The sequence below is a fragment of the Thunnus albacares genome, chromosome 12, assembly GCF_914725855.1.
Source record: "Thunnus albacares chromosome 12, fThuAlb1.1, whole genome shotgun sequence".
Classification (NCBI taxonomy): domain Eukaryota; kingdom Metazoa; phylum Chordata; class Actinopteri; order Scombriformes; family Scombridae; genus Thunnus; species Thunnus albacares.
The window spans coordinates 9777846-9801504 of record NC_058117.1 but is presented as its reverse complement, the minus strand read 5'-3'; the positions used below and the strand labels follow the sequence as shown (position 1 = coordinate 9801504).

Below are 23659 nucleotides of genomic sequence, written 5' to 3'. Positions count from 1 at the left end.
GGTTGTGATGTAAAATGTATCCACTGTTTTACAGCTGCTCCTTTTCCCATGATTGTGTGCGGGAAAAATGCTTTTTGTGCTCCTGTTGGACCCAAAAGTTGTAATTCCACAGTTTGGCCACCATGTCAAATTGGCTTCAAAGCCCGGCGCTGTTCCTGAGGACTTGTGTGAAGCAAATTTGACATAGTGGCCAAACTGTATAATTACAACTTCTGAGTCAGTCATGTGATGCACACTGGCCCAAAAAGCATTTTCCCACACACAATCATTGAAAATGGAGCAGCTGTAAAACAGTGAATACAATTTTTTGAGCCTCATAACCCCCAGGAAACGACTTGTTTTATTATCAGAATTTGATCCATTTGGTCCAATAACATTTGTGTTATTGTCACAATATGGTAACAGATCCTGAGCTGTCCGGGCTCAAGGCAGAGCACCTAACCATTTAGAGCCTGATCAGCAAACTACTTAACCGGCAAGCTAAACGTCACTGGAGACTGCTGGACAAGACCCAAAATGAACACTGTAAGTGGACTACTTGATTACTATAAGCAAATTATTTAAACAGCATTTGTATAGGAATGATTCTGTCCTGAGCTTTTTGATCCATATAACTGATTGATCACTGTAACCATGATCACTATAAACGGTTTCCACTGTATTTGAGAAGTTGACATTTCGAGTAAAGAACAAGAAAAAGTAATGAAATCCTACTATTACAGTTTGTTTCATAGTTTGTTGACAAAGCTTCTGGATCCTAACCAATCAGAATGATTGTAATATGAATGGAATATTAATATATTATAATATAATAATATATAATAATATAAATATCTGTATTTCTGTTTATAGAATATTAATATATTAAAATGTAAAGAGCTTAAAGTGATACTTACAGCCAGTAAATCTCATTCTTCTATAAGTGCACAGGCCGAAAGAATAATGTGGAAGCGACCACCTGTACGGTTTCACACATTCAAATCTCTTTCTCTCACCATATTCTAAAAATACAACTCCAACAGATTGAAAGCCATCTTTTTCAGCAGTGTCGACAGAACAGTAGGCAGCTGCACAAAAGAAACAACAACGAATTTAGCAACTTTATTCCCCAGTCAACTTCTTTGAGCTTAACAGTTGACTTGTTCATACCTTTGCAGGTGGGTACTTCTGACCACGTGCCATTGCTGTAGCAGCTCACTGTCTCTCGACCCACGAGTTTGTGAAAAGAACTGCATCGGTATTTAATAGACATTTCATGTTTTTCCACAACATCTCCATCAGAAATTTGGGGGAATCTTCCACATTTGTCAACTAAAATGGAAAAATAAAAAGGTTTCTGAAAACAAATATTTCATGCTGCCAAAGTATTTAATCTATTTAAAATGTTTTTGATTTTCTCAGCCTTTTACTGCCAGCCTCACTGATGGACCCAATCTATCCCTAAATAACTCAGTAAGGCTGCTGATAAGAGCTACTGATATAAGGTTTAATTTATTGATTAAAAAGACAACTAACCTGTTTAGAAATCCTGATCAATTAGAACATTACGTGATGAAAAAGTAGAAATGAATGTACTGATTTACTTGTTGTGAATTGAGTTCCTCCCTCTCTCCCATTCGATCCGGAGCTGACAGATGATCCTGTAAGATACATTAGATGCACCAGTTAGTATCGCACTGAGATGCTGTTTTCATCTTATTCTTCCAGAATCAGAGTAATGTCTAAACATTTTACCATCATGTTTTCAAAAATTTGAAGATACTAATGTTTTTCTGGCCAGGGGAAATATTAGCCTCAATCAGTGACATGGAGATTAAAAATATTATGTTCTTCATTCATATTTGATATAGATCAATAACCTACCTCCACCTGTAGGTTGTGTCCTGTCACCATGCCCAGTACCTGGTCTGGTTCCACTGCCTGACAGGAAAACAGAAAACTCATTAGGTGTACATACAGTACATATTCTAGAGAGAAACTGGACTGGAGAGATAAATGGACATTCATTCATACTGTATTTAATACATTGTACAGTATGTGTGGTCATCTGAATCTGCAGACGGTATTATTTTAGACTTAACCAACCCCGAACTGAGCTCCATCAGATTCTTGTCTAGAATGTGGGTCCATTGACGTTCCAGCTTGTATGCAAATGTCTGATCATTGTTGAATCCTTTTTTTTGTGTACTTGTTCTTTTTTAGATATATTATTTTAAAATATATATATATATATTATTCATTTTATTTATCTATTTATTATTTATTTATTTATTTGAAGATAGTAACATTTTTCTGGCTAGAGGAAATATTAGCCTCAATCAGTGACATGGAGATTAAAAATATTATGCTCTACATTCATATTTGATATAGATCAATAACCTACCTCCACCTGTAGGTTGTGTCCTGTCACCATGCCCAGTACCTGGTCTGGTTCCACTGCCTGACAGGAAAACAGAAAACTCATTAGGTGTACATACAGTACATATTCTAGAGAGAAACTGGACTGGAGAGATAAATGGACATTCATTCATACTGTATTTAATACATTGTACAGTATGTGTAGGTCATCTGAATCTGCAGACGGTATTATTTTAGACTTAACCAACCCCGAACTGAGCTCCATCAGATTCTTGTCTAGAATGTGGGTCCATTGACGTTCCAGCTTGTATGCAAGTGTCTGATCATTGTTGAATCCTTTTTTTGTGTACTTGTTCTTTTTTAGATATATTACTTTTAAATATATATATATATTTATTATTCATTTTATTTATTTATTTGAAGATACTAATGTTTTTCTGGCCAGGGGAAATATTAGCCTCAATCAGTGACATGGAGATTAAAAATATTATGTTCTTCATTCATATTTGATATAGATCAATAACCTACCTCCACCTGTAGGTTGTGTCCTGCCACCATGCCCAGTACCTGGTCTGGTTCCACTGCCTGACAGGAAAACAGAAAACTCATTAGGTGTACATACAGTACATATTCTAGAGAGAAACTGGACTGGAGAGATAAATGGACATTCATTCATACTGTATTTAATACATTGTACAGTATGTGTGGTCATCTGAATCTGCAGACGGTATTATTTTAGACTTAACCAACCCCGAACTGAGCTCCATCAGATTCTTGTCTAGAATGTGGGTCCATTGACGTTCCAGCTTGTATGCAAATGTCTGATCATTGTTGAATCCTTTTTTTTGTGTACTTGTTCTTTTTTAGATATATTATTTTAAAATATATATATATATATTATTCATTTTATTTATCTATTTATTATTTATTTATTTATTTGAAGATAGTAACATTTTTCTGGCTAGAGGAAATATTAGCCTCAATCAGTGACATGGAGATTAAAAATATTATGCTCTACATTCATATTTGATATAGATCAATAACCTACCTCCACCTGTAGGTTGTGTCCTGTCACCATGCCCAGTACCTGGTCTGGTTCCACTGCCTGACAGGAAAACAGAAAACTCATTAGGTGTACATACAGTACATATTCTAGAGAGAAACTGGACTGGAGAGATAAATGGACATTCATTCATACTGTATTTAATACATTGTACAGTATGTGTAGGTCATCTGAATCTGCAGACGGTATTATTTTAGACTTAACCAACCCCGAACTGAGCTCCATCAGATTCTTGTCTAGAATGTGGGTCCATTGACGTTCCAGCTTGTATGCAAGTGTCTGATCATTGTTGAATCCTTTTTTTGTGTACTTGTTCTTTTTTAGATATATTACTTTTAAATATATATATATATTTATTATTCATTTTATTTATTTATTTGAAGATACTAATGTTTTTCTGGCCAGGGGAAATATTAGCCTCAATCAGTGACATGGAGATTAAAAATATTATGTTCTTCATTCATATTTGATATAGATCAATAACCTACCTCCACCTGTAGGTTGTGTCCTGCCACCATGCCCAGTACCTGGTCTGGTTCCACTGCCTGACAGGAAAACAGAAAACTCATTAGGTGTACATACAGTACATATTCTAGAGAGAAACTGGACTAGAGAGATAAATGGACATTCATTCATACTGTATTTAATACATTGTACAGTATGTGTAGGTCATCTGAATCTGCAGACGGTATTATTTTAGACTTAACCAACCCCGAACTGAGCTCCATCAGATTCTTGTCTAGAATGTGGGTCCATTGACGTTCCAGCTTGTATGCAAATGTCTGATCATTGTTGAATCCTTTTTTTGTGTACTTGATCTTTTTTAGATATATTACTTTTAAATATACATATATTTATTATTCATTTTATTTATTTATTTGAAGATACTAATGTTTTTCTGGCTAGATGAAATATTAGCCTCAATCAGTGACATGGAGATTAAAAATATTATGTTCTTCATTCATATTTGATATAGATCAATAACCTACCTCCACCTGCAAACCCACAGCCAGGTGATGTAGTCACCTGTTCCCCCCTACAGCCACTAATTTAAAATAAAGTATTTTCATCACCGTATATATATATATATATATATATATATATATATATATATATATATATATATATATATATATATCTCACAACATTGTCCACTTACTGCATTGGCCTTTTGTCCATTTTCCAGCCCTATAAATGATGGTTTTGTTGTATATTTATTTTATGTCTTATTGTATTTTATTGTTCTATGGACCCCCGTGAGCTGTGTCCTTAACAAAGTTTGAATTTAATTAGTTAAAATAGTAGTTATTACAACAATACAACGTATCTCCATTACTGCATATCTCAATATTGTCCACTTACTGCACGGTGGGCCTGTAGTCCAGTTTCCAGCAATACAAATGATTTTTTTTTTGGTGTCTGTTCCTTCTACAGTATATCCATTTTCACATTCATACTTGACTTCTGAATCTGCAGCAAACACATCCTGGTATTCCTGATTAATGATTACTGTGTGGGGGATTTTAGGAGGCGCACCGCATGCTTGGAGACTTTCTGTAAAAATAAACAAATATATCATAACTTAGAAGAGGAAAAGTTGTCCAGATGTATGAGATAGGTTTCAGATTTAGACACAGATATTATTGTGGTTACTGTAATTATGTTTTCACAGCTAACTTGAGTAACACATCTCACAGACTTACTCTCACAGACCGGCACAGAGGACCATGTTCCATTTATACATTCAGCAGTGGCATCCTGGTTTTTATCTTGATATCCTTTGTCACATGTTATTATTATGTGTCCTTCTTCATACCAACCATTTGAGTTTTCAGTGTATTTTGCATGAGGGATAGTTGGTGGAATGCAGGCTTTTTCATCTGATGAAAAAAGAACAAAACTACAGTCAACATTTTCAGACTTTTTTACAAAACGACTTTTATGAATGTGTAGTACTGATACTTTCTAAATACAAAATAATATCTACTTGTGACGCCTCATAACAGGAAGCAAGTTGAGAATAGTTCAATTTAAGAGTGATGTTTCCTTATTAGTTTCATTGGTGTTAAGATATTAAACTACATAGTTTGACAACAAAGAGGTAAACAGAGAAAAATAAAAATAACTTTGTGTAACAGAATTCTTTTTTTTTTTTTTCTTATTTCCTACTAGTGACACCTTAGATTCATCTTGTGACTCCTTGTGGGGTTTGGAACCCCAGTTCGAAACTAGCATAATATCAATAAATGTCAATAGGCATGTAGCCATAAATTACTTGCTTTTTAAAGGTTATGAAGCATGTGGTTGCTCCTGGAAGATATTTTATATTTGCGTTTTAGAACATTTATTACTGTGGTTAATTTGCATTTTTACCAGCGTTTATAGACAATACACACAGTACAACAGAAATAAGATGTGTCGACATCTTATTTTTTTTTTTTTACATTTAGACGCTGACCTCTTTGAAAAAGTTGCATCCAAAACAAGATGCCCTGTCATCCAGAAATGCCATTTTTATTGTGCATGTTTATTTAATTTCTGAAATGATCTGAAATAATTTCCTTGAATCTGTTGACCTATTTTCAGTTCATCTTGTGTATTTAGATAATTCATGATATTATAACTTTGCAGCCTACACAAAATTCCACAAGCACCTTCAATTTAAATGACCTAAAGGAAACCTTTCAGCTCCTTCAAGCGACCCAATAGACATATACTGTATATTAAACACTTACCTATACATTGTGGTTCATGAGACCATTTCCCATCTTGACATATACTTGTTGCCCACCAACCTTCCACTACTGGCTTATGCCCCTTATCACAGGCATAAATGAGCTCATGAGGAGTCCCTTCTTCAAGGACAAAATAACCATTATCCAGTTTGGGAGCAAGACAACCTTGTTGTCCTCTTTGTGCTGAAATACAATGATAAACAAGCGTACATACTAGATACATATATATTTATAAATAAAAATGTTTCTAATTGACAGAATTTAATGTTCTCACCATGCAGCGCTCCAGGAAACCAAATCAGAAGAAGAAATCCAAGATACCTCACACACATTTTGTCAAGTACTAAACCGTCACGACAAAGCAGATGGACCACAGTGAGAGACTAGCTGAGATCAGGGCCAGTTAATAATTGCTGGTGGCATTTCCCCAAAGAGTTACGAAATTAAGAAATAGTAAACAGTACGCTGAGTAACTGTCAACAAACTGTTGCTCGGAAGTCAACAAACAAATGTACAAATAGGCTACATGTACACTGGTCAGATCAGTGTCTTGATCATTTGAGCTTCCTTACAAATGGTAACATGTTCTTAAAGCACACAGATCAATGTTCTGTAGAGTTGATGCTTCTGATGCTGTCGAATTTCAGTTTTTTTTTTTTGTTTTTTTTTATCAAAATCACCATAAAAATATCTAAGAGGCAGATTAATAATATTCTAGAAAACACTGCTCTTATTATTGCACATTTAATTTGTTTGAGAAATGCCCATGGTGATTCATTTGTCTCTAGATTTTGCAAACAATGTTTTCTACAAAAATCTATGAGATCGTTTAGAGTCCAGATTTCGTAATGACTTTCCGGAGTGCTGTGATCAGAGGTCAGCATTATGAAACACTAAAACACAGTCACATTAGAAGACTTTAGAAACAGAGGTGAAATTCTGCAAAGATACATTTACTTATAAAACAAAAGTAGAGAGGAAATCATGTTCCATATTAGCTCTTAGTCATGGGATATTTACCTTGTGGTCATATGGTTAGTCATACAGTGACTTCCATTTTAGACTCTGACTGCCATCTGCTGGATCCTCACATGCCCTGCATTGTGTCATTTAGTCCTAAGATACAAATTCCTGGAGCCTGAATCAGTTGTAATTGCTGGTTCAGCTCCATGAGGGCCCAGTTAGGTGAGAATTGAAGAGTGGAGGATGAAGGTGATCCAACACTTTGAAGGAGAGCAGAGCAGCATGCATGCATCAAACGCAAAAGTCATTGTTGATCTCACAACTTGGTAAAACAGAAATAAACCTAGTTAGGCCTGAGCTAAGCTGGAGTTGCACTAACACTTCCATTGCACAACTGAGGCTGGCACTGAATCCTACTAAATGTAGAGGGCTATATGGGCACTAATAGTACAAAATGATTAAAATTTAATTAAATTTTAAATTAAGATTTAAAGATCACAACAGAGCCTGATTCCTTGATGGCAGCGAAAAGTTTATTCCAAAATATGATGGCACAATATGGAAACCTTTAAAGTGGTTGAGAGGCCTAGAAGGTTAGGAGGACATTTTGACATGTCACAGTAGGAAAATCACAGGAGTAAACAAAATGAATAAAGGCTGAAATAAATTTAGCAGCAAAGAAGCCACTATGGTTTTAAGAGGAATGTTTCTACAAATATTGGATTGATTGCTATGAAATTTAGTACACACATTATTGTCCCCCTCAGTGTGAATTTTAATAACTTTGGTGATCCCTTAACTTTTCACCTAGTGTCATTGTCAGGTCAAACATTTTCCAGTTCCTTAGTTAATTACCAGATGGAAAACTAACAATCCTCCCATCAGCGTGTACTTTGTGTTTTTCGCTAATTAGGCAACGTTAGCATGCTAACGTGCTATACTAAGATGGTTAACACAGTAACCATTAGGCTATACCTGCTGAAACCAGCATTTTAACATTGTCACCATGAGCATGCAAAGAAAATAACAAATTATCTCTGGAAGATGATAAAGTTGCAAGTTGTGCATGTTTAATGAATGATCAATTTCCCCAACAGAAAACACAGCTGTTCAAAATCTGTCAGTACATTCAAAACCAAATTTAAAAATCTGCTAAAAACTACTCAGCTCTGTAACCACTGAATCTAAATTTCATCTGATGGTCTTCTCATATAATCTCTAATAATCTTGCTTTTAATTTGACAAGTTTACATTATTAATTTCTAGTTGTGGGTGTATGTGATGTGCTATTGTGTGTAGTTTTGTATTTTGTATAATGTGTCCTGTGTGTTTTTTGCTTTGTACTGTTTGTTATTGTGCTGTTATGTTTTATTTGTAAGGGAGTGCAGATGAAAATTAGCTTTAAAGCTAACTCTGGTACAGTAAATAAAATGTTAACATTTGTTTAAAACTGTACATTGTCCCAATAAATACAATTCAAAAGTACTGTGGAACAAAATAATATCACCACATGTAAAGGAAGCTCACTCAACAATTTTAGTTTCTCTTTGGTATATGAACAGATGAAGAATAATGTTAGCATGCAAAGGTTGTATAATGGCTGTTTTTGTATAATTGCAAAAACAAGTATGTGCATCATTATCAAAATAAAACTGAATATAATGAAATTCACTGCATGTTAATACTTCTACTTTCATTGAAGCAAAGACTGTTGGTTAGTAGATAGTGGATGTGCCTGTAAACCCACCATACGGAAAATACACTGTGTATTGCTTTAATTACAGTGTGAAATTATTTTTTAAATCACACCTAAAATTATATTTCACACAGTAGCACTGTAGAAGTCAAAAAAGAGAACATTATCAATGGCATTCAAATGGTGCATAACAGACCAGATATTCTTCCCCATCTATCTTTTATAATACAAGGATTTGAGTCTGTGAACAATACGTCTGCTGTTCCAAACAGCTCCCATATGTGGAATAAAGTAAATAAAGTCTTTTCTAATACCAGTTGACCTGCTGATGAAATAACACAATTACCTGTTGCGAAAATAAAAAGAGGCAGTTCTGAAATAACAAAATCACAATGCAAGACAAATTCCCTAAATACCAGCCAATTCCCTACAGATCTCTCTGGATTCACTGACCCAAAACTGTTGTTATTCGAGAGAAATTAAGCTTCATCATGCTATCTATACATTTGAAATTGGTAGCTTGATGGCCACCATTTTGTTATGAAAATGTTTCTTTTTTGTTCTATTCTGTACACACATCTGCACATCTGTCTGTCCTGGGAGAGGGATCCCTCCTCAGTTCTTCCATTTTTTCCCCCTGTTAAAGAGCTTTTTGAGGGAGTTCTTCCTCATTCAAATCGAGGGTCTAAGGACAGAGGATGTTGTATTGTTGTACAGACTGTAAAAGCCTTCTGAGGCAAATTTGTGATTTGTGATATTGGGCTATAAATAAAATTGACTTGACTTGATTGAAAACTGCTGTGCATCAGCGTGAGGTTTGCAAGAAAGAATTTAAAGGAAAGTCTAGAAATGCACTTCAGGACCCACTCAGGTAAGGAAACAAAGAAGTCAGTGGTTCACTTTCAAGTACCCGCTCTGTATCTTACTCTGGGATACGCCTCCCTGCGCAGCCACAACTCGCTGGCAGCTGTGATGCTGGTGTTCAGAGAAGGAACACTATTAGTACTCGAGTCCTGATTTTCAGGACTTGTGACTCGGACTCGGACTTGGACTCGAGCATTGACTGCATTCGGACTCGGAAGTTGAAGACGAGGACTCGAACTTGTTAATTGATAAAGAAATAATATATATCGGATGTTTTGCCGTCAAATTTTCACATAGCCACACTATGGTTCACGTCATGCACACAGCAGCAGCTGCGGCACAGACATTATAGACACACACACACACACACACACACACACACACACACACACACATGCAGACGCGAACACAGCGTAAAGACATCACAGCCACAAATACACATCGTCGTTTGTATGGAAGTTCTTTAGCGTGAGTGAAGAGGACACAAAGCTCGCAATTTGTAATACCTTTAAGTCCAAAAAACAAAACAAAAAAATTCTTCTTTAATTCTTATAAAGAAAATCAGAATCGCCAAAAATCCAAGAAAAATTGCAATCGGTGCATCATTAATATTAATATGAAATCACAGCTGTGCCATTTTTGTTTACTGTAGACCTTTTCTATTGTATGGCAGCTCTTTGTGCCAGAGTGGAGCACTGGAGCCCATCTGGGAACTCAACTCGGACTCGGACTCAGGTAATGGGGACTTGACTTGGACTCGGATTCCAGTGTGTACCGATAGGCTGTTTGTGAGACATTTAGGGAACATCGATAAGTTGTAGCGTCTACTGATAGCCATGCTTTGAGGCGTTTTGGGGACCGGGGACAGGCACTGTTCTCTTTAGGTACTGAGAAATTGGCCTGTTCTGAACAAGCATGTTTTGAACGGGCACTGCACTAGTATTACATAAACACATTAAATATTGCCATCTGTAGAGTACTCTATACAATATTTCAAATAAACCAAAATAGACCAAAGCAAATATGTAAAACATTGTAGCCTACATGTGATGCTAGTCATTTAGTCTGTTAGCTCTTAATTAGCTCAACTGAAGCATCCAACAATTCCCATAACAACAGAATAAAGTCAGTGCTGACAACTCAACACTTGTGTTACAAACACAATACTATGTAATATTACTAATAATATAACTGTTAAGCAGCACTTAAAGGCATATGTAATCCATATTCCACCAAGGAAAGGAAAGCGATGAACTGCATGCTTGTTCAACTAAAACAAATGTTTTTTTTCCCCATATATGTCCACAAGGTGGCACTAAACCGCCTTAAATGAGACCGGCGCAAGGTCACTTTACAACTGCAAATGGTGAGTATTTGTGGAATAGTGCTTTGGATGCCAGACCATATAATTCAGTTGCCCTTTGGCAGTTGCCCCGTCATTTCTGCAGGATCTGCTGAACAAAGGGATGGCATTTTCTACCATAAAGGTTTATCTGGCGGCTATTTCCACCCGTCACGTTGTTTGTCACTTTTACTTTTTTACAACTACCACAGCTTGAGGGTGAAACCAATGTGGAAATACCTTAAAGTAATACCACTGACAGCTCCAAAAAGTCCCCAGCTCCAACTGACTCCCAATCAAAAAGAGTCAACTTCTCACTAGAAATATTAAGTTAATAGTGTTTTTCAACAAGACATTATGGACTCAATCACTAAATTCCCACCATCTAATAGGTGTGCTGGTGGTCATTTTGGAAATTATTGCTCCATTAATAAGATTTGAATTGAGATTAGAAGCTCTGATGTCTGCTGTGTGGGTGTTGATTGACAGTTTGCTCACCTGCTGCTCTCCCCAGCTCCCACCCTCACAAACACACACACACACACCTACCTAAACACATGCATGCTGCAATAAGAAGATCTAAGCCAAATATTAACCTTTTTTTGTTTGTTTGTTTGCTCTTATGCTGTTCTTGTTGCTTCTGTTTTGCCTTTTTTCTTTTTTGTTTTGGTTTCTTCGAGTCTAGTTTTCTCTGTTGTCCTGTGCTCTGTTGTCAGATGTTATTTGTTTTCATATTGGTACAAGAACAGAAAAGAAAAGAATTAAACTATTGTTGCAATATTTTGGTAAGTTTAATGCTACTTGATTACAATACCAGCCCTATTAGCACAATTGAACTAAAGAAACCCAAGTGTGCACAGCATGGTGTTCCCAGTAAGCTAGAGTTCCATATGTATTTCCACAGCGTGAAAAGGCAACAACCTGCACTCCTTAGTGGACGGTCCTGGCTCCAAATGGAAAAGATGGCGCTGACCGTAAGTAGCAACTCTGGGCTTTAAACCGGCTCCAGTGCAAACCAATGGGTGATGTCACACCTCGCTACGTTCATCTTTACACACAGTCTATGATTTAGATACAAAAACTCTGCAGACACAGTTGTAGAAACATTAGTTTTGACATTCCAGTCGAAGATTTTATTCAGGCCAGTCTATCAAATATGCACCATATTTATCTGTCAAGTTATTTTCACAGCTTTGAGCACACAGACAGACCATATGCTCCTAAATTATGTAGGCATTCATCAATTAAAATGAAAAGCCAGAAATGTTTCTTGAGAAGCCCAGCACAGTGTGTGACAGCATGATCATAACTTAATGTTTCCAGGCTGGTTTTCAGTTGGTTGTGCATAAATCCAAAGGCAGCATTGTCTTCCCCTTTGTGATACAGCCTTAGCAACCCTGTTTACAAAATAGAGGATTTACAAACATTAACAACTCCAATAAAAGATAATAAAAAAGTAATATATAAATACATAATCATAAATGTAAATAAAAGTTCAAGAAATAGTAGTGATGCTTCAAATGGAAGACAACATTAGTGTAAGTACAGCGTGTTTCAAAGTAGACTCAGGAGTAATACTCACTATAGCATGTTCAATCCTGTTACAACCTGGAAACAATCATATAGAAGCACAGCAGTGAATTTGTGGAACAGCTTATTTACTTTAATTGTAGAAGAACTGTATCTCTGGTTCTGCTGCATCGATTCAGATTTTCTAATTTTTTAAGAAGTCCATTTCAAGTCAGACAGTGTTATAGGAGTGCAATGCTAAATCAGTGGAATAAAAGAATAGTCCAACATTTTGGGAAATGCACTTATTCGTTTTCTTGAAGAATGTTAGATGAGAAGATCAATACCTGTCTCTCAGCAAGAAAGTGAACAATAATACTTCCTAAAATGTCAAACTTCCTTTAAAGGGGCCATATTATGCTTTTTGTGATTTTCTGTTATTTATATACTGTTATGATATCTGTGCTAAACATGGTCAAAATTCCAAAAGATATGTAGAAATGCTCCCTGCAAGTCAAAAGCCCAGGCTTCAACCAAGTCCCCAGGAACTGCACTGGGCTGTGAAGCCATGGATGTATAAAGAAAACTGGATATAGCGTCAGAGGCGGGGCCCTGTTCATTCCTATAAAAGTTGCTCAGTGGCGCATGAAGCCAAAAAAGCCATTTCCCGCTATAAAGAAATTAGCTGGATGAAAACATACTGTGCACGCTCTATGGACCCTATGAGAGCATGCTCACTAGAGACTTCAGCTGGATCAAATTCTGATAGTGAAACAAATCATTTCATGGGGGTTGTGATGCGAAAAAAAATGTATCCACCGTTTTACAGCCGCTCCTTTTCCCATGATTGTGTGCGGGAAAAATGCTTTTTGTGCTCCTGTTGGACCCAAAAGTTGTAATTCCACAGTTTGGCCACCATGTCAAATTGGCTTCAAAGCCCGGCGCTGTTCCTGGGGACTCGTGTGAAGCAAATTTGACATAGTGGCCAAACTGTATAATTACAACTTCTGAGTCAGTCATGTGATGCACACTGGCCCAAAAAGCATTTTCCCACACACAATCATTGAAAATGGAGCAGCTGTAAAACAGTGAATACAATTTTTTGAGCCTCATAACCCCCAGGAAACGACTTGTTTTATTATCAGAATTTGATCCATTTGGTCCAATAACATTTGTGTTATTGTCACAATATGGTGACGGATCCTGAGCTGTCTGGGCTCAAGGTAGAGCACCTAACCATTTAGAGCCTGATCAGCAAACTACTTAACCGGCAAACTAAACGTCACTGGAGACTGCTGGACAAGACCCAAAATGAACACTGTAAGTGGACTACTTGATTACTATAAGCAAATTATTTAAACAGCATTTGTATAGGAATGATTCTGTCCTGAGCTTTTTGATCCATATAAGTAGTTGATCACTGTAACCATGATCACTATAAGCGGTTTCCACTGTATTTGAGAAGTTGACATTTCGAGTAAAGAACAAGAAAAAGTAATGAAATCCTACTATTACAGTTTGTTTCATAGTTTGTTAACAAAGCTTCTGGATCCTAACCAATCAGAATGATTGTAATATGAATGGAATATTAATATATTATAATATAATAATATATAATAATATAAATATCTGTATTTCTGTTTATAGAATATTAATATGTTAAAATGTAAAGAGCTTAAAGTGATACTTACAGTTAGTAAATCTCATTCTTCCATAAGTGCACCGGCCGAAAGAATAACGTGGAAGCGACAAGATGGACGGTTTCACACATTCAAATCTCTTTCTCTCACCATATTCTAAAAATATAACTCCAACAGATTGAAAGCCATCTTTTTCAGCAGTGTCCACAGAACAGTAGGCAGCTGCACAAAAGAAACAACAACAAATTTAGCAACTTTATTCCCCAGTCAACTTCTTTGAGCTTAACAGTTGACTTGTTCATACCTTTGCAGGTGGGTACTTCTGACCATGTGCCATTGCTGTAGCATCTCACTGTCTCTAGACCCACGAGTTTGTAAAAAGAACTGCATCGGTATTTCAAAGACATTTCACGTTTTTCCACAACATCTCCATCAGAAATTTGGGGGAATCTTCCACATTTGTCAACTAAAATGGAAAAATAAAAAGGTTTCTGAAAACAAATATTTCATGCTGCCAAAGTATTTAATCTACTTAAAATGTTTTTGATTTTCTCAGCCTTTTACTGCCAGCCTCACTGATGGACCCAATCTATCCCTAAATAACTCAATAAGGCTGCTGATAAGAGCTACTGATATGAGGTTTAGTTTACTGATGAAAATGACAACTATGCCAGGAGTACTTGCCATTTTGTCCGAAATAACTTGTTTAGAAATCCTGATCAATTGGAATATTACATGATGAAAAAGGATAAATTAATGTACTGATTTACTTGTTGTGAATAGCTCCAAAATTAAATATTTACATTTCAGTGACAGACACCATCTAGTGGACGTCGTAACTATGACCTGGAGCAGTTACACAGTTCAGATGTCGTCTATATAAGGTGACGTCCTTGTTAGGAAGAAGTGGGTTGGGTGAATGGTTAGATAATTAGATGGCAAAAAGTGGACTTAGCTGCAGGAGTTTGCTTCCCATTTCCAACCTTGAGTTGGGGCATTTTTTATAAAGTGTGGTTTTTACTGTTGCCATGACAACAAGAGTTGCCTAACTTTTAGGAAATACCATGTTTCAAGTGAACATTTTAACATAAACCATGATCTTTCCCTAATCCTAACCAAGTGTTTTTGTGCCTAAACTTAATCAGACCTTAACCACCGCTTTGTCACATTGTAAAATATTATTATTTTTTAACAGTGATTTGAAACAGTTTCGGAAAGTGGCGTATTGCGTTCCAGTGGGTCGTTCTGAAGTGCAGGTACAAACAACCTATGTCGTTGTTTAATTTGGAGGACTTATTGCAAGGAAATAATGATCACAGCAGCAACAACAAAACTTATTTTGATAAAATGAACATTGTGCAATCGGCCTGTTATTTCAGTTCCCTAAAACTTTGCTGAGGGGCCAGAGATTTAAAAAAAAAATCAATTTAATCCCTTTTGTTGTACATTTGTATTTCCTGATTCTCCTTAACAGTGATACACAGGAACCAACAGGAAATCCATTCTATCCTTTCCAGATCCCACTCTCTCCCATGCAGGCTGCCCAACCCATAAGTAGGAGTTACAAGTGTAGTAATGATCCCTGACTGGCTTCCCACCAGCAAACACTTTTTTAATGTACTTCCAAGCCAGAGGTACCACTGCTGAGCACCAAAAACACAGCATCTGTAGTAATGAGCAAAGAGTTTGACCCAAACTTTTCCCCAAACCACTTAGTAAGTCTATAAGTGAATACTGAAGTGATACAGATCGCTTTTGAATGACTATTGGCCATAAATTCAGCTTTTTCATTCCAGTAACTGGTCAGCAAGTGAAGACATATTAAAATAGTTACACCAAGCAAATGCACAAACCAAGGAGCAATGAATATGAATGATTTACTTGTTGTGGGTAGAGGTCTGCTGTCTCTCTCAGAAGTAGTAGAAGATCCTAAAAGATAAAGAGCATAATCTTTAAGTATAAATTTATCAGTTCAATTTTTCAAGTAAAAATATTAAAAGATAATTGGTAAATTGAATAGTAAAATTGCTTTTTTTATTCATCAGATCAATGAAAGAAGGTGTGACAATGGGTGACAGCAGGCACGCCTCAGGGGCGGTTTAGTGAATGTTGAACATGTGTCTTTTCCATTCAATACAACGTATCTCCATTACTGCATATCTCAATATTGTCCACTTACTGCACGATGGGCCTGTAGTCCAGCTTCCAGCGATACAAATGATGGTTTTTGCGGTGTCTGTTCCTTCTACAGTATATCCATCTTCACATTCATACTTGACTTCTGAATCTGCAGCAAACACATCCTGGTATTCCTGATTAATGATTACTGCGTGGGGGATTTTAGGAGGCGCACCGCATGCTTGGAGACTTTCTGTAAAAATAAACAAATATATCATAACTTAGAAGAGGAAAAGTTGTCCAGATGTATGAGATGGGTTTCAGATTTAGACACAGATATTATTGTGGTTACTGTAATTATGTTTTCACAGCTAACTTGAGTAACACATCTCACAGACTTACTCTCACAGACCGGCACAGAAGACCATGTTCCATTTATACATTCAGCAGTGGCATCCTGGTTTTTATCATGATATCCTTTGTCACATGTTATTCTTATTATGTGTCCTTCTTCATACCAACCATTTGAGTTTTCAGTGTATTTTGCATTGGGGATAGTTGGTGGAATGCAGGCTTTTTCATCTGATGAAAAAAGAACAAAACTATAGTCAACATTTTTACAGAACCATTTTTATAAATGTATAATATAGATACTTTCTAAATGTGAAGTGATATCTACTTGCAACCCCTCATCAAAAGTTGAGAACAGTCAATTTAAGAGTGATGTTCCCTTATCTGTTTCAGAGGCCTAAAGATGTTAAACTATACAGATTTTCATGATATAGAAGCAAACATTACAGTCAAAAGTCTGAAAAATAAAACAATTTTTTTTTTTTATTCTCTACTGGCGACTGCTTAGATTCATCTCATGACTCTTGCAGGTGTCCCAAACCCCATGTTTGGAACCCCATTTTGAAACTAGCATAGTACCAATAAATGTCATTATAGAGGTTTATTGCATTAAACGCATAATATGTAATTTCAGTCGCTAGGGGTCTCTCAGTCAAAACAATAACAAAGATGGAGTGTGATGAAGGTGTGCAGTATCGTGGGATCATGGAAGTTGTTGTCTTCATTTTTAAACAACCAGATTCCTCAGGTTAGGATTCCTTCAGTGTTCATCGATCAGGATGTTTTTACTAGAAGCTGAATTATCTGCAGAGGTCTCCTCCTCTCCAAGATGAAATGGACCCGGTGATTAAAAAGGTAAAGACAGTGAATAAAGCAGTTTCATGATAAAAATCAATGTTGCTCTGACGCTGTTTGGCTGGCACCGGATGTCCGGAAGGGGCTGTTAGCTGAGATGCTATTAACATTTGCTCAGCTTGTTTCTCTGATACCTTGAGATCGAGACGTCTGATGATAAATGATATAGTTAAAAACGACCAAGATCTTAAAAGTTTATCATGATAATGTGGCTTAAAACTGAATAAAAGTCCATTTATAACAGTTTTTGTCGAACAACCACAACGCGTCAAGAGTATACGCGCACAACTCTTTGGTAGAGGGGGTGTGATGTCATTGACAGGCGACCAAATGAAGCGGACCGTTACCTTGATTAAAATGACAGATTTCTCTGGATTTGAAAATTGTTGGAAACATTTGGGAAAATGTAAGTACACAACTCAACAAATATAACATATATATAACATAGATCTAGTTGTTTTTGACATTTTCATGCAGAATATTTACATATTATAAATTTAAATGCTCTTTTATTTTCTAAACAACCAGTGTTTCAGTAAACATTATTCAATATTTTTATATGTTTTGTTTCATGTCTTTTTTATAAGAGGTTGATAAAGTCGTCTGATTATTGCTCATGAAAGACATTTTATACTTGAAAAACTGTGAAAGATTGAAATGTTTAAGTTTTAGAGCTTTTGATACAGTTGAAGCTCACTCTCAATTTTACCAAGAAGAACACTGAACGTGCTGATGTCATCAGGAAACTTTTTCTAGATACTTTTTACTTTTTATGAGATATGAATGTGTGCACAAAATGTCATGACAATGCATCCAAGAAAGTGTTGAGACATTTCACTCAAGCACACAAATGCGGGCCTCATGGTGGCACTGGAGGGAGAACTCAGGGAATCAGAGTCATTAAGGATTCATCCTCTGGGAACCATGAACAGTACAGAATTTCATTGTAACACATCTAAAGTTGCTGAGATTTCTGAGTCTGGACCGAAATAGTGGACCCAATGACAGACTGACATTGCCATAGAGCTGCACAACAGTAGAGATATTTAGGAAACACCTACCTATACATTGTAGTTCATGAGACCATTTGCCATTTTGACATGTGCTTGTTGCCCACCATCCCTTCACTGTTGCTTTACGTCCAGTACCACAGGTATAGGCCAGCTGTGCTCCATGAGGATAAGTCTCTTCCTTTGGGGCGAAGAAACCACCATCCAGGCTGGGAGCACTGCAGGACTGTGGTGCGCTTTGTCCTAGAATGAAATAGAAAGCACAATTATTCTACAGAAAGTTTGTTTTTAACAAATGTAAATGGTTGTTTGTGACAGTATTCAATATTCTTACCATGTAGCGCTCCAGGAAACCAGATCAGAAGAACAAATCCAAGATAACTGATGCGCATTTTGTCAGGAGTGAAATCATCCCATGAAAAATTGGAGCTAAGAGTCTAGTTCAGATCCAAATCAGTTAATTATTGTTTAGGACTTTCCCCCCAAAATGTTTGTGGAGTAAACAGTCAGACATCATGCTGTTACGCTGGATCGTAAACAAAGTTGGGAAAATAGGCTACTTGGACAAACCTCCACATACAGAAAAGGAGAAAAAACACACATATACACCAAGTTACATTTTATACATTATAGGTTTATTAAATCAGTATCATTATACACACTTAGTTGAATCTTTCTTCTTCTGAAGCATATAGAAAGTCTTGGCTTTACATCAGCACTTTTGTTAAAATTACTTAAGAAATTCAAATGATTGTTGTTATGAGAAAGACAATGTTTGAAACACTGTAGATTCAGATCAGTCACTTTTACAAGAGTATCTTGTTTACATGAGCTTCCTAACAAACATGATTTTGTTTTACATCACAGAACAGTTTTGTGATCAGTAATGATTCCTGACTTCAGATGATAGAGTTCAGTAAATCTATTCATTTAATGTCATATTATTTACTTCAAAGAGCAGCACACTTTTTGTATTTATTGTATTAATTCCACATTTGTTAATCTGTCTCAGAAAGGCCTGTGACAATGATTAATTTGTCACTAGAGTGAAGCAACCACACTACCATACAGATCACCTGCTAGAGAGCTCTGAACAAAAATTAATTTGATTATTTAAAGTCCAAATTTCAAAAGGATTTACTGGATTGGTGTGATCAGAGGTCAGTCTTGTGCCTGCCCTGATCAAACTATTTATCAAGCTGATCCTCACCATTTCCTGGATTAACAGAATATCTAAAAACACATTTTTGCCATCAGTTGCTTCTGAGAACTTCACACACATTCAATACCCATCTGAGGAGATGGATGCTCAGATCCCCATGGATATTCTACAGTTACTGTATGTGAGAATGAGACTCAACTAGAGCAAATACTTTGCTTGAGTGAAGTAATGAAAGGTTTATGGAATTTTATGTAGACTAAACCTTCAAATATTCACATTCATCATCTCACGTACAGCATGAGTGAGTTACCTCCATCTGGTCCGAGTTTATGAGACTGAACTATGTGATTCAATGACAAGTTGCACTCTTCTGGATCAAAAGACTGACTAAACAAATATTTTTTTTGAGATAATGAGATAATTTTATCACATCATTCCAATTATTAGTCCTCATTTTAGGAGAATAGCTGCAACTTCATGGAGGAATGTGCTTGAATAATTTTCATAAATTGTGGCGTTTTGTAATAAAGGATGAAGGAGGAGATGTAACTTTAAGAACTTTAGTTACTTGGATGTTTGTGGAAAAATCATATCAGACACAATTATTAAGAGCAGAGTATTTTTATTTGTCTTAAAACATGTTTGGGGGAAGATCTTTAAGTAATCAAATACAAATATGTCATCAAGGAGAGATTGTGTCTCATTTAAGTTGAATTGACATTTTTGAGGTCGAGCGGTCACCACATTCTCCGTTCACAACGTCACACATGGTTTTATATGGAAAACCAGACAGACTGTAAATTGTTTTTGGACAGCTGTGCTTTCTGTTTTAAACTACTTTGAACAACTTTGTGAGTCTGTCTGTCCAAGTGTCTGCATACTCTGCAGTGATGCTGCCTCACATATATAAATATAAGAAGAACAATACTTACTGATATATCCATATTTACTGGCATGACTGTTGTACACAGTTTGTAGACAAAATAATACAAAAGTCTGTGTTTAAATTTCTATGGAGAATTTTATTCAGACAATTGTAGGTCATAAACATTTTATTTATGTATTTAAAGTATTGATTATGTTATTAGTGTGTTAGAGCTCCAGTCATACGTTACAGCTGATAGTCTCAGAACAATCTGCTTTAACACTGTGTTTATATATTTTAATTCAAAAAAACATCAATAACGTGTTTGAAAAAAATCTAATACAATTTTTTTTGGGTGCAGTTGTTTTCTGGTGTAAATATTTCAAAAGCTTCCAAAAAGTGGCCGTCGTGCCGAGCACTGTCCCTGGTTACAACACAGACAATAAAAAATGTTAACTGTTGAATTTTGTCAAACTGCTGGATAAAATAATGTTAAAATTAAGTGTTATCCAATACTGAATATACAAAACAATTAATTAATGATAATAATAATCTATTTCTTTGAAAAGTAGAGTGAAGAATAACACTTACTTGTTGGTGATAATAACCAGTACAACCTAAAAATAACCCAATAACAGCAGTAAATCAGTTAATATTTTAGTAGGCAGGTTAATTCACACAAACTTTTGTTTTTTAAAGTCTGATTCACTAATTTTCTGCATGACTGCACCTACAGAGGAAAGTCAGTTCTGTTCTTTAAGGACAAGACTGGTGTTAATCTATATTTGTCCTTAGTGTCAACAAATTCCATGAAAAGATTTTTTGAGGTATTTAGAGTCATAAATGATGCTTGGTGAGGTTATGGGGGCAAACGTGGGGACTGTGACACGAGGAACAAGTGTGGAAAAAACTTCAGAATCATTGCAATTACTACAAACTATGCTGCTGTCCTGGCAAACGATGGGTCTTCACCTCTCTGGTTGCTGCTCTGGAGAATTGATCTGTAGGCAGAGGAGCCATGTAGGCTGCAAGCCAAACAACAGCAGTATGGTTCAGAATGGTGAGAAACGGGGTGAACGGGGGGCATGACGGAGGCTAAAGGTAAAAAGCTGTTGGTCATAGATTTTACAATAAGAAACGCAGGTTGGCCAGTTCTGGGAGGCGTGGCAGGGAAGGAAAATGTCCTGGAGTTTGGGGGGAGGGGAGGGTATAGATTGGGGGGGGGGGGGGGGGGGGGGGGGTAAAGGATAAATCACTAGAAAATGGATAGAGTGAGAGGAGGCTGAAAGTAGTGGCTGAAGAAAGGAAAGAGGAAAAGATGCTGGAATGAAAGGGTGAAAAAGAAGAAGAGAGATGAGACAGATTAGACACAAAGGGAGAAGATACGAGTGAAGGCTGAAGAGGTTTGGAGCAGCTCTTCTCTGTTCTGTGTGGAAGTGGAGTAATGAACCTGGAAGCAGGGGAGGATTTGAGAGGTGGACATGGAGTCTTTATAAAGTTGGATTCGTTTGGCCTTGTTGTTACATTGAAAACAAATCTCATATCCCTGACAGCACGCTGCAAGCGAACAACTGTCCAGTCGGACATCTTTGGCATGCGAGGTGGAGTGGAGTTGTGGCGAGCTAGGCTGACTGGATGTGTGATGTCTGACAGAGTGGTGGACTTCCATGGACAGTTTAGTCTCTATCTGGGATCATGGATTAAGGTGAGATTTCATTGATGCTGGATGGGGGAGTAAAGGACAATATCTCACTGAAGTACATGGACCTTTGAATGGGTCGAGAGACAGCTATTGATTGAGCAGACTCCAAAACGATGGATCGATCATCAAACATGTTGCTGTCTGATGGATTGAGGACCAACTCATAACCATGATGGTCAGATACAGAAAATAACTACAATGTGATGTTATGAAGATCAGTCTTTCTGAGTGCATAAAAACAAACTTGAAACAAACAGACCAACAGGAGAGAAAGGGGATAGACACACCTATAGGTGGCACAGGAAATTGTATCGAGTGAGACGTTCTTTGTTGGTGAACCTCAGTTATAATAACTTCATTAGGTGCAATATTGAGCCATCAGGACATCGTATGTGTGACTGACATGAAATAAACTACTGTGAACAGGTTCATCATAATAAAGGAACATGTCACCAGGTGCATTGTTGTGGCTCAATTATGTGTTTGTAATAGTTTTTGAACAACAATGGAGCTGTGTGGCACAGAGCAATAAGATATATCAAGTTTCAGCAGCACAGACAAATACATATAAGAAAGATCAATTACTTGTTGGTTTTGGATCTTTTCTTTTCATGGGATTTCTTAACAATTAGAAAAATATAGAATAATGCTCAGCTTCTCCTTTAAATACTCAAGTTAAAGTTCCCTTATAGTGTATTCTTTGACATTTTTTCATCATCTATCATACTTTTAGTGAATCAGATGCTGGAAAGTTAATATACATGATAGCTGACAATAAATAGGCTGAAACTAAAAGCATTAATGTAAATTAAAATATTAAGTGCTAATTTATATACTTACACTCAGTAACACTAATCTGTCTATTAGTGCATCGAAACAAGCTGTAACGATCCCAACCACAAGAAATGTACTTCTCCTCTCCTTCCGTCATGTATTGAACTCCAGAAAGTTTAAAACCTCTCCCAACCAAGTCAGCAGGATCGATGACACAGAACGATTCTGCACAGAGTTAACAGAAAATAACTCATGGATAATTGTTCAGGTAACATCTCTGATAGACTTTTTGAAATGAAGAGTTGTCGTATTGACTTGTTCATACCTTTGCAGACGGGTAGTTTTGACCAAGTACCATCGTTGTGACACACCACTGTCTCTGGTCCCTCGTATTTGTAATAATTCTGACACTGGTATTTCAAATACATTCGTTCCGTTACCACAACATCACCATGTGGAACACTTGGGTGGTCTCCACAATTGTCGACTGAAATAAAAAACAAGTTATTTAAGATTGTCAGTATGTTGTGTGTTGCTGAGGGGTCAGAGATTTAAAAAAATGAACTCAATCCTTATTTTGTTACAGGTCTCTTTTGAATAAATTCATATTCATATCCATAAATTCAGCTTTTTCATTCCAGTAACTGGTCAG

The 23659-nt window shown here is 36.5% G+C and overlaps 2 protein-coding genes and 2 long non-coding RNA genes across 4 annotated transcripts in view; 1 reads left to right on the top strand and 3 right to left on the bottom strand.

The window, feature by feature from the left end:
• Nucleotides 1–480: 480 nt before the first annotated feature.
• On the bottom strand, nucleotides 481–19077 carry LOC122993369 (complement factor H-like). The gene is made up of 13 exons (XM_044367497.1): nucleotides 18839–19077; nucleotides 18556–18747; nucleotides 5125–5301; nucleotides 4784–4975; nucleotides 3910–3966; nucleotides 3407–3463; nucleotides 2887–2943; nucleotides 2384–2440; nucleotides 1864–1920; nucleotides 1584–1640; nucleotides 1150–1311; nucleotides 897–1067; nucleotides 481–497 (listed from the first exon to the last, which is right to left on the bottom strand). Exons 1-13 carry the CDS (start codon nucleotides 18894–18896, stop codon nucleotides 481–483), a joined length of 1311 nt encoding a protein of 436 aa, XP_044223432.1. The 5' UTR covers nucleotides 18897–19077.
• Nucleotides 10020–14568, top strand: LOC122994596. The gene is made up of 4 exons (XR_006406631.1): nucleotides 10020–10414; nucleotides 10989–11045; nucleotides 11926–11995; nucleotides 14483–14568. It is a non-coding gene; the product is annotated as an uncharacterized LOC122994596 (long non-coding RNA).
• On the bottom strand, nucleotides 12129–12699 carry LOC122994598. Its single transcript, XR_006406633.1, has 2 exons — nucleotides 12604–12699; nucleotides 12129–12418 (listed from the first exon to the last, which is right to left on the bottom strand). It is a non-coding gene; the product is annotated as an uncharacterized LOC122994598 (long non-coding RNA).
• A 1836-nt stretch (nucleotides 19078–20913) lies between the features above and the next one.
• LOC122993368 (complement factor H-like) overlaps nucleotides 20914–23659 on the bottom strand; it is a 30312-nt gene continuing 27566 nt past the window's right edge. Inside the window, exons 13-16 of the mRNA XM_044367496.1 lie at nucleotides 23333–23494; nucleotides 23074–23232; nucleotides 21123–21148; nucleotides 20914–20955 (exon numbers count right to left, since the gene is read on the bottom strand). Of these exons, the coding sequence (XP_044223431.1) occupies nucleotides 20914–20955; nucleotides 21123–21148; nucleotides 23074–23232; nucleotides 23333–23494 (389 nt within the window). The remainder of the gene's footprint in view (nucleotides 20956–21122; nucleotides 21149–23073; nucleotides 23233–23332; nucleotides 23495–23659) is intronic.

What these genes read in the sequence shown, in the direction of transcription:
- LOC122993369 (XM_044367497.1), bottom strand. Translation starts at nt 18,896, where the DNA reads ATGCGCATCAGTTATCTTGGATTTGTTCTTCTGATCTGGTTTCCTGGA. An exon ending in GACACAACCTACAGGTGGAG is followed by an intron (nt 1,921 to 2,383) that starts GTAGGTTATTGA and finishes TTTTCCTGTCAG; the next exon opens with GCAGTGGAACCAGACCAGGT. An exon ending in AGGAACTCAATTCACAACAA is followed by an intron (nt 1,312 to 1,583) that starts GTAAATCAGTAC and finishes TTTCCATTTTAG; the next exon opens with TTGACAAATGTGGAAGATTC.